Source organism: Astyanax mexicanus, chromosome 17 (assembly GCF_023375975.1).
Source record: "Astyanax mexicanus isolate ESR-SI-001 chromosome 17, AstMex3_surface, whole genome shotgun sequence".
Taxonomy (NCBI): Eukaryota; Metazoa; Chordata; class Actinopteri; order Characiformes; family Acestrorhamphidae; genus Astyanax; species Astyanax mexicanus.
In genome coordinates this window covers 17,414,444-17,428,605 of record NC_064424.1, presented here as the reverse complement: position 1 = coordinate 17,428,605, position 14,162 = coordinate 17,414,444, and the positions used below count along the sequence as shown (strand labels likewise).

Genomic DNA, 14,162 nt, shown 5'->3' with positions numbered 1-14,162 from the left:
AAATCTAGACTGAACTTTGCCAGAATATACACAGAGTAAGCCAAACTCCTTCTGGGAAAATATCTTGCAGACAGATGACACTAAGATAGAGCTTTATGGCCCAATACACACAAATGAAATAAGCATGAGTATAACAAAATCTGAAATAGCAATAATTTTCTGTGAGAAATACTAAATTGTCCAGAAAAGTGCCAACATTTTCGGTCATAACTGTATACTCAAAAGTTCTACCCAGAGCCAAGACGACATAAAGCACTGTATACATTACAGAAAGAATTTATTAGCATTTTTACAGTCATTATAAAACAGAATACAAAAAACTCTTGCTGTTTTAAAGGAAAAACACAAAACACCACAGTTATAAAGCATCTTTTTTATGCCATCTTAAACAGCTTAAGTTTCCTCTTCCTCCCCAGTCTTCTGCTCGTTCTGTCTGAGTATTGGTTTTGAAAGTCTATGAGGCAATCTGTAGCTTCGGATATGGGAGTGAAGGATTTGATAGGGGATGAGCTGACGTAAAAAGCAGATGTGGAACCATCTTCGTCTCCACCAGATTCAGCAACCTCTGATGACTCTGCAGGGACTCTGGAGAAGAGTCCAAAGAAATGATGGCATTAGTGTCAAAGTCAAGCTGTGTGAAGAAAACAATGGTAGACACCAATTGCTTAAACCTACCCATGATTTTTGATCATAGTGTCAGAGGGTCCAGCTTCACTATCGTCATCATCTGAAAAGAATCAAAGTATTGTATTACATGGAATAAAATTGATGCCAGGTTTTTTTTTTTCAAAACAGCATATCAATAAAAATCTCTTGTATGCTCTGATATTCAGTAAGGCGTACTGTGATATTAAATACAGACAATATTAAGGGTTTAAAAATGCTCTTAATAAACAAGGTAAAGATTTGTCAGATTTTTCAAGCTGCAAATATGAGGATAATTTTTTTCTTGTTTTTCACTAAACAAGACAAACTGAAATAAATCAGAGTATGTGTGTTGAGATATTTAATTTTAGAGATAACATCTATGGCGGTCAAAAAATGACACAAATTTTACAAACAATCATTAAAGATCAATGATGAGAAGGATACATACCTACACATTCTGCCTTATGTAATGCAGAGAGCAAGCCATTTCCCTTAAAGGTCATAAACGACAAAAAGAAGGATTATAAGATAGCATCTTTCAAGGAAAATGTATAAAGGTATAAACATAAATACTCAAGAAATGTCTTTAGAAGAGATCTGTGCAAAATATCTTAAATATAAAAAAAATGTTTTATACAAGACATACAGTTTGAAATCTAATACTGCACATGCTATGTAGGTTAGTGTCTGTGGATGAATTAATAAAGCATATTGTCACAGCCAGATAATATTAAATATTAATATTAAGTTAATATTTAAATATACAGCATGCAATATTTTTGATGTTTTAACATTATACTATACAAGGTTTTTCATTATATTGTACAGTATTTGGCTATTTTCCTGAAGCATTTTGAGATAGAAATTTTTGTTCATTTGTACTGCCCAGTTCATCCACAGTTCAAAGGTTACCTGATTGCTTTTGGATTGTTTCTGCTTAAGGCACTTGTCCACATGACGGCTGTACATTTCCTCAGATGTGAAAAACCTCTGACACAAGTAACATTTGTGTCGCTGCTCAGATTTGCTGTAGAATAGAGCAATAATAACCTCCTTAGTATTATTTATCATACATTTCTTTCCCCAAAGGAAAATTATGATACCTACTTACTTCTCTGTAGATTTAGGTGAGGTGACTCCCATCTCAGGTTGTCTGTTCCTGCTGCGCAGAGTGGGCACTAAACACAAAAAATACCAGTGAGCAAAAAGTGGGGCAGAGTTTTACAGTAAAATAAAAATATATAGCACTTATGATTTCTGACCTTGTGAGGGCTCTTCCTCTTGTTCTGCTTCCTCTGTGGTGCCATCACAGTAAGCAGCATGCACCTCAATCTTGCTGATTGGAAAGAAGCGAGTGCACATGGGGCATTCCACCCTCTGATTCTGAGGAGGAACTGGCTCCCTCTGCTGCTGCTGCTCCTCCTCTGCCTGCTCCTGTTCCATTCTCTCATCTTCAGCAGCTTCTTCATCTACCTCCATCACCTCAGTCTCCTCTTGTAACTGTGGCTGAAAAGGATTAATACAATGTTTCAGAATGTTAAAAGACAAACACGGACACTCTAAAAAAAAAAAAGGTCTTCTGCAATTTTAAACTAAACATTTTCTGACAATGTACCTGAACAGGGCTAGTCACCATCAGTTCTGGTGTATTGTCTTCAGACATCTGGGTTTCTATGTTCAAAAAAATGGATGAGAACAACAACAAAAAAAAAAAAATAATAATAATAATAATAAATATATATATATATGTATATATATCTACAGAGCTAAAACAGAATACCAAAAAAATAAACAGTAGAATCAATGCTTAGACTTAACATAGCTCTGTCAACAATAACTATTTTTGTGTGGACAATATATTGTCCCAGAAATAGTTGCGATAAACAATGTAATTATCATTTTAAGATAGGTCACAACAATAATAATAATTTAATTACATATCAATACAATTACATCATAACTAAGAATAATTAACATTTAATCCTAATAAATAAATAAAATTAAACTGCTATTTTAAAACAAAGTGGACATTCTAGCCATTTTCGTTAATGCGCCATTTCTCGCTAAGACAAACATTTAAAATAATTCTGTGCACAAGTCTGTATATTGTAAAATAAGTCAAAATTGTAATTATTGTGCTAGACCTATGTCTTTTATTGCTGAAATACCTGCTCAATCACATTTATGAGCCTTTCTCGATAAGTTAAATTATTGAGGTTGTGCTGATATATTGTACAATAAGTCAATAATGTGATTATTGTGACAGCTCTAACCCTATATAACAGTTATAGCACTCTAAAATAAGTCATTTAGTACCTGGACACATGGTGCTCTCCACATCATAATTTTCATCTTGAGTCTTATTGTGCTCATCAGGCTGTTCGATCTGAGTGTCTTCAGAAGGGTCATGTGAACTAGACTTCCTACAACTGAGACAAATGTAGACTTTCCTATAAATATTTCAGTTTCAAAGTAAAAAACAAGAAACATACTACTATACATATACATATACAGATGTCAAGCAACAAAGTACAAATACTATTGGAGTAATTATTTTTCAGGCGACTTTTTACTTCTATCTTCTATATTTTTACACAATTATCTGAGTTTTTTAGTCTATAGATTTTCACAGTTATCTGTACTTTTTACCTGGGAAGTTTGGCAGCATCCGAATCCTCGTGTTGCCTAAAGGGCAATGGAGAATTTTCCTGTGGAGAAAAACAAGGGTACTTAAAATAAGGATACTACGGGGCCCTCTTGCTACTTGCCGTCTCCCCTCCAGCTACTGATACCTGCCTCAGGCAAGTTGCCTGGACTGCATTACAGACTACACTGGAAATCTGCTCCTACCATCACTACAATAAATAGATCAGTACTCTCCTCTTTTTGAGAGTCTTGATTTCTCTCAAGGTTTCTTACTCCATCTACTGCCATCGTTTTCGCTCACTGGGGATTTAATGCTTTATAAGTTGTTAACATTTTGTTTTATTACTGGCTTTCTGTGAAGCTGCTCTGATACTTGTAAAAAAGTGCTATACAAATAAAGTTTACTCCACCTGATTCACAATGAAGTTAAGATAAAACACATAAAATAAAAGCACAGTCTCTATGACCTTTGCTTAGCACTGACTTAAAGTCTCTCTCTGGTAGCACTGTTTGTTTCAGCAGGTTAATGGAATAAACAGAGGTTCCTTTCTCTGTATTTGTCCGACCATGACAATTTCGCGAGAAAATAGTCTATTATTCTTATAAAACTATAGACAATAGCTGTATTTTCTGGATTCTGTTGATCAGTGCTTGGTAAATTGTTGTATTTTTACATGTGGGTCAGTTAAGGAGTGACTAATATCATATGGGCATAAAGGCCAAGTTTAAAAGAGACTGTAAACAATAAACAGTAAAATTGAGCCACTTTGACCTGCACTTACTACACAGCCTCACATGTTTACCATTACATTTCAACAAAACATGTTTTAAAGTGCCATCTAGTGGTTACATTCATATCAGAGTGGATCTTTCATATCAGAAATCAGTAAAGCCATCCATCCATTTTCTTTCGCTTATCCGGGGTCGGGTTGCGGGGGCAGCAACCTAAGCAGGGAAACCCAGACTTCCCTCTCCCCAGCCACTTGGGCCAGCTCATCCGGGGGACTCCCGAGGCGTTCCCAGGCCAGACGAGAGACAAAGTCCTTCCAGCGTGTCCTGGATCTTCCCCTGGGCCTCTTCCCAGTGGGACGTGCCCAGAACACCTCACCAGGGAGGCGTAAAGGAGGCATTCTAGTCAGATGCCCAAGCCACCTCAACTGGCTCCTCTCGATGTGGAGAAGCAGCGGCTCTACTCGGAGTCCCTCCCGGATGACCGAGCTTCTCACCCTATCTCTAAGGGAGAGCCCAGACACCCTGCGGAGGAAAATCATTTCGGCCGCTTGTATCCGTGATCTCGTTCTTTCGGTCATGACCCAAATCTCATGACCATAGATGAGCGTAGGAACGTAGATCGACTGGTAAACCGAGAGCTTTGCTTTCTGGCTCAGCTCTCTCTTCACCACGACGGATCTGTACAGCGCCCGCATCACTGCTGACGCAGCACCGATCCGTCTATTGATCTCCTTCTCCATCGTCCCCTCACCACTCCAACCTGGAGAAGGCATTCCACCCTTTTCCGGCTCAGGACCATGGCCTCGGATTTGGAGGCACTGATTGTCATCCCGGCCACTTCACACTCGGCTGCGAACTGCTCCAGTGAGAGTTGAAGATCACGAGCTGATGAAGCCAATAGGACCACATCATCCGCAAAAATCAGAGACGCTATCCTAAGGCCACCAAAACGGATCCCCTCAACACCTCGTCTGTGCCTAGAAATTCTGTCCATAAAGTTTATGAACAGAATCGGTGACTAAGGGCAACCTTGGCGGAGTCCTATCCTGTCAAGTCTCCTCCGAGACTTGACAGCCCATATCAAATCAGATCAAAGTATCAAAGTAAATCAGTAAAGCATACCTCTAAAATCCCAGAGTGATGCTTTTAAAGGAATGTAGAAAAGGAATATGCACACTGTACAGCATTAACCTAAGGATTATAAATGCAAAAAAAATACCACAATCTCGATCTGTGTCTCAGGAGAGGACACCACAACATAGGTTTCATTCTGTTTATTCTCTGCTGCTTCTCCTGAAGCTGCACAGAAATCTGCTCTCTCCTCTCCATCCTCATCTTCTTCATCTGCTTTATTTTGCTCATTCTCCTCTTTTTCTGGCTCCTCTTCCTCCTCTTCCAGAAGCTGGGGTGCTCGGTGGCGCTTCATTCTCCTGATAAACGGCCTCTCTGCTCGGCAAGGGAACAGCTGGAACAAAAAAAACAACCAACAAGGCTTTGAGAATTTAAGCGTTGTGTGTGTAACCACCATTAAAGCAGTCAAAAACAATGAACAGTTAATTGTGGTATTGTGCTGCAGAGCTTTAATAATTTTACTGCAGAGACTGTTTGCTTGTGTAAAAACAGATTAAGCAATAAATATGGACTAAAATCAGGAGGAAATCTGTATCTGTGATATATTGTGATTAGGGCTGCAATGATTAGTTGATATAATCGACAAAGTTGATTATTTAAACTCGTCGACTACAAATTTTATTGTCGACTAATCATTCATTTGTAACATGGGCTAACGTGGGTAATGGGCTCACTCACACAGTTTACACTCAACTTGGTCTGTGTCTCCAAAGTGCCCAAAAAGAGTAGATTACAAAATAACTCACTAAATATCATTACTCTCAATGTTTAAACAACATCAGGACATTTAAATGTCTTTTAAATCTCATGTTAAGCTGTTTAATAACGTAATAATAGTTGACTAATTAAAATAATTATCAGATTAGTCGATTACCAAAATAATCATTAGTTGCATTCCTAATTACGATGCTATAACATACAGCCTCCCATAAAATTATAATTACATTCAATAAAGTACCCACTTAAAAAGGGGCCAGACATATTAAAAAGCAACACCAGTGGCCTTTTAGCTTTTTTTTGTTGCTCTTTCAATGTTCTACAGGAATGGCTGCTGTTCCTTTGGTGGGTCATTTTACAGAACACTACCTAAACAGAATAACATCAGCTATGCTCTGAGCTATTGTTGCTTTTGCTTATCAATTCCCAACCATGGTCTAAATGCCTGAACATTTTTATGTGTTTCCTGCATAAAAATGTCCAATGTACTTGAAAGCAGACGTCATTTTATGTAAAGGCATTCACTATTAATAGAAAGCACAACCACCTACCAAAGTTTTTGCTATATTTTCCAGTAATTTTCCTGGTTTTGCTCTTTACCAAATAAAATAAAATACAGTTGCCAGGTCACACCCTATATATTTACACATTTAAAACCTAATAAGAGTTAACTATTAATAAACATGACTTACTGGTAGTCCCCACTCAGCTTTGTGCAAGAGCTGGTGCTGGGCTTCTTTCAGGCTCTTCTCATACACCTCCAACTGACTGAGAATGACTCTGGTGTAATCATCTGGGTTTTGCCCTCTTGGGCAAAAAGGAACACCCCAGTAATAAGACACAAAACCGCCACTTTTCTCGTCCATCACATGTGTTGATCTAGAATCACAGGCAGATTTCTTCTGGTCTCCACGCTCTTGCTGAATAGACTCAGCTGGATAGGCAGTTTTTGAAGTACATTTCTTTCGGATGCAAATATTCTGCAGATCAGAGTCTTGTGCACGGGAACAGAGTGGGGAAGTTGAGGCAGTAGGTGGGGAGATGCAGTGTTGGGTTGGAGAAAGCTTAGAGCTGCCTGCATGTGGAACACACTCCTGGTGGAAGACAGGACTTGGAACAGCAATCTGGAAAATAGTAGTAGTGAAACAGTCAGGCCTATAAAGGGATCCATAAAAGGGTTACCAGTTCATGTAATACGTTAAAAACATTTATTTTTATCGTGGCCCACCACACCCACTTTAAGAGTTTCTTTGTTTCTTCTGCCGATGTTGGAATTACCAGTCAATTTGTTTCATTTACAGGATTTAGCAGACACTCTTATACAGAAAGACATGGTTAAACCCATTACATAGGAGGGCCAATGTAGTATTAGGAGAGAGAGAGTCTGCTTTAACCAGACTAAAAAAAGCTAATGTGTTTTCAGTCATCCTCACAATCACCCAGTACATCTATCTGCTTTCCTGAAGCTTCAGAGGCACTTCAGAGTTTTTGCTGTTCTCTATATAAAGTGTGTTTTTTTTTGTTTTTTTTGGTGTTCCAAAATTCTTTAAGAGCATACATATGGGCGTTTAGGTGGATTTTAATCAAACATTTTATTTGGCTAGGAATACATTTACATGGGGTCCTGGGCTTAATATCTCTTTCACACAAGGCTCCTCTGTGATTTTATTTCCATCCAGACTGACCATCACTTCATTTTTCTCATACAATCATCCTCTGAGCAAATTACAGGCTGAAATCACTGTTTTTGCAAACTTTGCAAAGCCCAGTTGATTACAGCTGTTATACCACCCCCTGTAAATCATTTTATATGTCTTCACCGGGCATTCTATCAGAGACAGACACTAGAAAACTATATACAATTAAAACAATACCTTCTCTTCCTCTTCGTCTTCCTCGTCATCATCATCTGACAAATGTAGGACCATGTGACTGGTAAACTCCTCCAAGGATTTGCTGTCTGCATGCAAAGGCATATCCTCAGAGTTTGGCACTTTCTCTGCAATATCCAAAACAAACAAAACAAAAGAGCTCTGTTGCTGCTTGCTTAAGTGCTGGGAATTCACACTGCCCCATGACCAACATGGCAATGAATCAAAATTTCATTAATTAATAATTGTAATAAATAAAACAGATAAAAAACAAACAAAACAAAAAAAACAGACAGGCCACAGGTTTTTATGCAATGACAATAATCATATTACATACAGCTCTGTTAAAATAATAATAAAAAAACACTTCAGTTTCTGAATCAGTTATTGTGATTTTACTATTTATAGGTACAGGTTTGAGTAAAATGAACACTGTTGTTTTATTATATAAACTACGGACAACATTTCTCCACAAGTCCAAATAAAAATACCGTCATTTAGAACATTTATTGCAGAAAATGAAAAATGGCTGAAATAACTAAAAATATGCAGAGCTTTCAGACCTCAAATAATGCAAAAGAAAACAAGTTTATATTCATATAGTTTAGAAGTTCTGAAATCCATTTGGTGGAATAACCCCTTTTTAAATCACAGTTTTCATGCATCTTAGCATGTTCTCCTCCACCAGTCTTACACACTTTTTGCACCTGGTGCAAAGATTCAAGCAGTTTAGCTTGGTTTGATGGCTTGTGATCATCTATCTTCCTCTTAATTATATTCCAGAGTTTTTTTTTGTTTTGTAAAATCACAGAAACTCAATTTTTAAGTGGTCTCTTATTTTTTTTTTACAGAGCTGTATGTTTCTCAGTATAACACATAATACACCCTCTACATATATAAAACGGACGTGAACACATGAAAATTATGTCTGTATGGAACCATCGCACAGGGAGCCCAATAACTTGGCAGGCCCTGTCGGCAGGAACCAGTGTCGCTCTGTGTGGTGCCATGGACTGCAGTACACTGCTCAGTTTTGCAGCCACAGTTGAAACACCACACACCCACACATACATTTTAGTTTAAAAAAAAAGAAAAAAAAAAAAGACAAAATTACAGAATATGAACGTTAGTTTACATCAGTTTACATTATTACATAAATGTATAAAGAGAGAAAATAAAATCCTACCAAGCTCAGCACTGAAGCTGGTTCTGCGACTGGAGCCATCCTTCAGCTGTTCTGGATGGACAGTTTCCTATCATTACAAAAAAACAATTAGGATGGCAGGTAACTCTGCCAATAGAAAGAAAGTTGTTAGAAATATCACATAAAGCAACAGTTTTTATATACTTACAACTTTTATTAACCTAGAACAAGCTAATCTGTTACCCCAGTTATAAATGCAGAAGTACATAACTAATAGTCACATTTAAAAAAACAAGAATGCACCAAAAGGATTGTACTGAATTATTGGCAGAAACCAAACAAAATGAAAAGTTTGGGCCAAACTCAGTTTAACAAATAACAACTATATATATATATATATATATATATATATATATATATATATATATTTTTTATGCCATTCTAATCATAGAGTGAAGTCACACCTGAGTGAAATTTACACAGAGAAAAGAAGTTACTTTGTAAATAAACGTAGCTCAACGTGGAGAAAACACTGTAATATGACAACTTTTGAAGAAAACACTGCAGTATAACAACTTGCACAATTTAGTTTTTTCCCTTTTTTGCCATCTTTGGATGAATAATTGGTTGCCAAATATTTGGTGCATCCCCAAGCAAAACTAAGTAAACAAACATCTCTTAAGTAAGGGTACACGTTTATTAACCACACAAACCTGTTTTGCACCAATATCATCTTCTTCCTCGTCAGGCACTAAACTACAGGATGATGGCTGAGCTTTTCTACAGAGAGAAAGGCGTTTTTGGTGTTCCCTGCTGTCATTAACTTGTTTTTTATGGCTTGAAGAGTCTTTACACGTTTCGTCTTCCTCTTCTTCTTCTTTTTTCGGTGTGCATACTTTGTCTGTGAACATTTTTTTGGAGATACACAATGCACCCTTGTCTGCAGACAATGCAGCACTTTCTTTAGGGTCCATCTTAGCAAACACAGGGCTTTTCACAGGCGACGGGCTCTGCTTTTGGGTGAGTTGAGATCTATCAGGACAGGTTAAGCTTAGAGAGATATTCTGTGTCGTTGGTGAATTGTCCGAAGTTCTACCAGAACTCGTCAAGTTCTTTTCCACTCTTACAAAGCACTGCTTTAGAAAAGCAGCAGAACACTGGGTCTCAGAGCCTTGTGATAGCACGTCTTCTGGAGAGTCCTGTTCATTTGGAACCCTAAGAACCTGTTCATTGGAGCTCTTCAACTGTGGTGACTGGTGCTTCTGAAAAAGGAAAAGACAGAGTTTACATGCATCTAACTTAGAGAATATGGTGAAAACAGTATGATACAGTTGTCATTTAGAGATCTGGTAAAGAGAGCTGGATTCTTAGCTCAGGAATGAGATGGTTACCCTGGGAAAAAAAGCTTATTTGCAGCAATTCTAAGAAAGCTGTAATAAGGGCAACATTTAATCTTTTAAAAACAACAATAACAAAAAAGGCAATGTTTTCAAAAAGCTGTAGCAGGAAGTCTGAGTCACAAACTTGTTAAAGATTATTGGAGGGTTGCAAAGTAGAAAAGACCCTATGTAAACCAAGATTTTTTTTCTATTATAGAAGATCAGTCTCTTGCAAATTGTCAACCAAGATGTAAACTAAGTTGTCAGTCTCTTGAAAATTAACTCACTTGTGTAGATGTCGAAGGCACAGACAGCAGAGATGGACTTGGTGGTGGGGATTGTGACAAGGTCTTCTGAGACAGATCAGGCATTGGCAGCAGTGACTTACTGTCCTGCATACTGTCCTCCCCACTCTCAGCCGCAGCAGTATCATCCTCATCCATTGCCCTTTCCGCCTCCCTCTTGCTGGGGAAGTAGAGCTTGCGTCTCATGCGTGCCTTCACAGTGGATGGGTCCTGACTTTGCTTTGCCACAGAGCTGGCAGTCTCAGAGTTTTCTTCCCAGGCTTGCCTCTGGCTGACCTGTAAAAATGAGTAGGAAAACAGCATTAATGAAATGCAGCTAAATAAAAGACACCAGAATAAAGGCAATAAATATAGAAAGCTGTATAAACATGAGGTATTTGTTGGTTAATAATTATTTAAATATCATAATATATAATTCAGCTAATTTTTTGCATTAAAAAAAATATTCCACAAATACAAACCAGTACGGATGGAAAAAAAGACATTACTCTAATATGTAAAATTCAGTCTAAATTAGATGCTAAACCTTACATGAAGACTTTCTGCGATGGCTTTCTGCATGTCGTCATCTTCCAGCTGCTGTCTTTGGGCAGCACTATTCGCCTCTTGTTTACTTAGTCGCATAGCCAGGTCCAACATCTCTTCCTCAGTCATGTCTGATTCCACAGAAAATACAAATCGTTCGACAACAAAAAACAATCATGAACATTTCTATACTTGATGGAAAAAGATGGTTTATAGACACTCCTCAAATAAATTTACACACTTTTAAAACATTTTCTGTAATCATCATCCTAAATAAAATCCAGCAGCCACTTGCACCAGCAGAACACAAGTCTGATAGGTTAAGGGTGTAAAGTTTGTCCTAAACCACAAAGCTAAGAATTGTCTGTTTTTCTATGTAAAGCTGCTTTGTGACAACTTTAATTGTTAAAGGTGCTATTTATAAAAAATAATTGAACTGAATTGAATAGAGCTCATCCAATAAGCATGACCTTTGAGTGAATGCTAAGCTACAGGAGGTGAGTGTCATTTGGCAGCATGCAGTATTTGTCTGGAAGCTAAACACAGGTATTCTTCTGATACCTGGCTCCAGTTTATAAATGGCTTATGATGTATGCTTTGTCGAAGTCTATGACTTTAGTGCTATTGAGATCTTGATCCAGGCCTGTATTCACAAAGCACTGGAGCAGTAGTGCTGATATAGAATCTGTCACTGTTACAAAAATGAACAAAGAGGAATTTGAGGTGAAGTGGGCAGCGGTGTCAGATTTACTTACCTTGCATTTGGGCTCTGGTATCCCTATCTTGCCATCGGGCTTCCCTTGATGTCACTTTGCTGCCAGCTTCTTCTTCCTAGTGGAGAAAGTTGACAGCACTAAGAAAACAGATTTACAATCTCTCTCTCTCTCTCCCTCTCCACTAAGCATTGAAGCATTGGAGTATTGGTAACACCATATTTTGATGGTCGATTATAACCTATATGCCTCAAAGATGCTCCACTCACATTCTATGAATGTTTTAAACGCAAGTTAACCCTTAATTGAACATAAGTGATTCTCTATAGACCCTAACCCTAAACCTTAATTTGAAACCAAACCTCAACCTTAAAACTGTTCAGAATTAGAGATAAGAGTAGGGTTAAATCCAAAAGAGAATTATTATTTACTGTCAACTTACAGATAAATTGCATTTAACGTTAATAGAGACACTCAGCTGAATGTTAGTTTAGTATCTAAGAGCCATCTGTAATAGACCATCCAAATAAAACTGTTTCCTAACTAAATGTTAGCTTTGTACCTCCTCGTTGTCGGAGTCCGAGATGACCAACGTGTCTTCCTCCTTATTGTCAGCACGGCGACACTTTCTCTGCCCTTCATTTTGAGCTGTGGTTCGTTTCCTCCTGGGCATCCTAAAAGTAACGTTACCTACAACACAACTAGTTAGGTTAGCTAACCGATTAGCTAGCTAAGCTAAGCTAGCTAGTCAAACATCAACACTGGCCGGCTAGCACCAACCGAGCTGGGCGTCATAAAGCTACACTGACATGCCTATAGCTACATTAGCTAACTGGCAAAATACAGCTATTTACACTCCTCACCAAACTCAGGTCCTAAATTTTAGCTAGCTAATATAAATAGAGTACATGAGAAGTCATGCAACTATGAGAAAATCCCAATGTAATGTTAACTAGCTCTGCTAGTTAGCTAGTTTGTTTATTTTTCAGCTGTGCACGAACGAGCGTTTCCTTAGCGTAGTGATTCCAGCTAGCAACACTTGACCAGAGCAGCAAACCAATACATGTCAAAATAAAAGTCGCTAATTTGTTTTACATAAGGCCAGTGTTTATACTCGCATTTAAGTTGATATACTCACCTGGCTAAATCAGAAAAATACATATGAGATACATGATACTTGCTGACACATTTACTGTTTGCTATAAAAGAACCAAGCAACGCTGGACAAACTACTAAGTACAACTGGCCGACACTGGTCACTATTTAACATTTGATTTAAGCTAGTTTTTGTAAAGGATATGAGTTTTTAAGTGATATTGGTGTGTCAAGTCTCTCAATAAATGATATATTGGCATTGGCATCGGCCGATATATAACCTACATAATTATATATATGTATGTGGCCCCCAGTTTGAGAACTGCTGATCTAAATAAACAGCAGCTGACATTAACATCATTTTAAAGACCCTGTGACACCCATTCAATTGTTTTGGCATTGTTAAACAATTTAATCGTTTTAAAAATATTTACTATTCGGTATTTTGGTGAATAACATGGATAAACATACGAACGCATATATAATACATGTTATACTTTTAATGGCCAGGTTATATAGGGTAATATATACAAATGTTACTTCTTAGGCAAAACACCATTTTTAAAAGCAAGAGTTTAAGATATGTTACTGTGTACAGCCCTTATTTCTGTATTGTGCACACTATGTGTGCGTGTATAATTTTATACACATTTAATATCATTTTTTATCAATCATTAAATAAATTAATTAATTAATTAATAAAAATCGTGGAGGACTGATTGTAGCATTGTCTAATGCTGTTGCTTCATCTTCTGTCTGACTCTAGCGGTTATCTGCCTGCGTTTCTTCACAAATAAGCTAAATAACTTTAGCTACATAACGCTACAGATGTTACAGTTGGTTTCGTTTGCTAAACAAAGGGGTGAGCTGATTTTGGGGGTCACTGAAAGACCATATTGACTGCAGGCTGCAGGAGCGCATGAAAGACACTCCGGCGCCTCGGTAGAGGAGGGTCGTCGTCGTGGTGTGCTGCCAGAGAATCCCTACAGAGGAGAATACTCACTTACTATAAGCTCTTCTAGGTGTGTAAAATCACCGGAGTATGGGAGCCCATATCCGCCACTTGGAAAAAGCGTAAGGGTCCTCAACTCCAAGTCATAATTATAAGATACTAAGTTAGTATTTTACGTGATTATTATGAGATATATGATATATTTGTCTAATTAAATATTACTATGTTTTTTAAGTTTATTTAATTTTTTCTCCCAATTTAGCTAGGGCAATTGTTCCACCCATTCAGCTGTAACAAAGTTATA

At 37.6% G+C, this 14,162-nt stretch overlaps 1 protein-coding gene and 1 non-coding gene across 3 annotated transcripts; both read right to left on the bottom strand.

Moving 5' to 3' along the window:
* Positions 1–260: 260 nt before the first annotated feature.
* Positions 261–13,293, bottom strand: uimc1 (ubiquitin interaction motif containing 1). Of its 2 annotated transcripts, none has more exons than XM_022676257.2 (18): positions 12,374–13,293; positions 11,854–11,929; positions 11,105–11,229; positions 10,556–10,849; positions 9,603–10,151; positions 8,932–8,998; positions 7,749–7,834; positions 6,567–6,998; positions 5,246–5,491; positions 3,298–3,356; positions 2,965–3,077; positions 2,264–2,319; positions 1,911–2,154; positions 1,760–1,826; positions 1,561–1,675; positions 1,097–1,139; positions 676–727; positions 261–585 (listed from the first exon to the last, which is right to left on the bottom strand). In XM_022676257.2, the coding sequence occupies exons 1-18, from the start codon at positions 12,482–12,484 to the stop codon at positions 375–377; spliced, it is 2,946 nt and encodes a 981-aa protein (XP_022531978.2). In that variant the 5' UTR covers positions 12,485–13,293; the 3' UTR covers positions 261–374. The 2 variants fall into 2 exon arrangements, with proteins under 2 accessions (XP_022531978.2, XP_007244496.3); XM_007244434.4 differs by having other exon boundaries at positions 7,749–7,873; positions 12,374–13,270.
* Positions 8,673–8,802, bottom strand: LOC125782532 (small Cajal body-specific RNA 14). Its single transcript, XR_007425239.1, has one exon. It is a non-coding gene; the product is annotated as a small Cajal body-specific RNA 14 (non-coding RNA).
* Positions 13,294–14,162: the final 869 nt, after the last annotated feature.

Coding starts and splice junctions, on each gene's coding strand:
- uimc1 (XM_007244434.4), bottom strand. CDS start 12,484: ATGCCCAGGAGGAAACGAACCACAGCTCAAAATGAAGGGCAGAGAAAG. Junction 1,140..1,560: donor AACAATCCAAAAGCAATCAG/GTAACCTTTGAA, acceptor ATGACCTTTAAG/GGAAATGGCTTGCTCTCTGC. Junction 586..675: donor ACTATGATCAAAAATCATGG/GTAGGTTTAAGC, acceptor ACTCTTCTCCAG/AGTCCCTGCAGAGTCATCAG.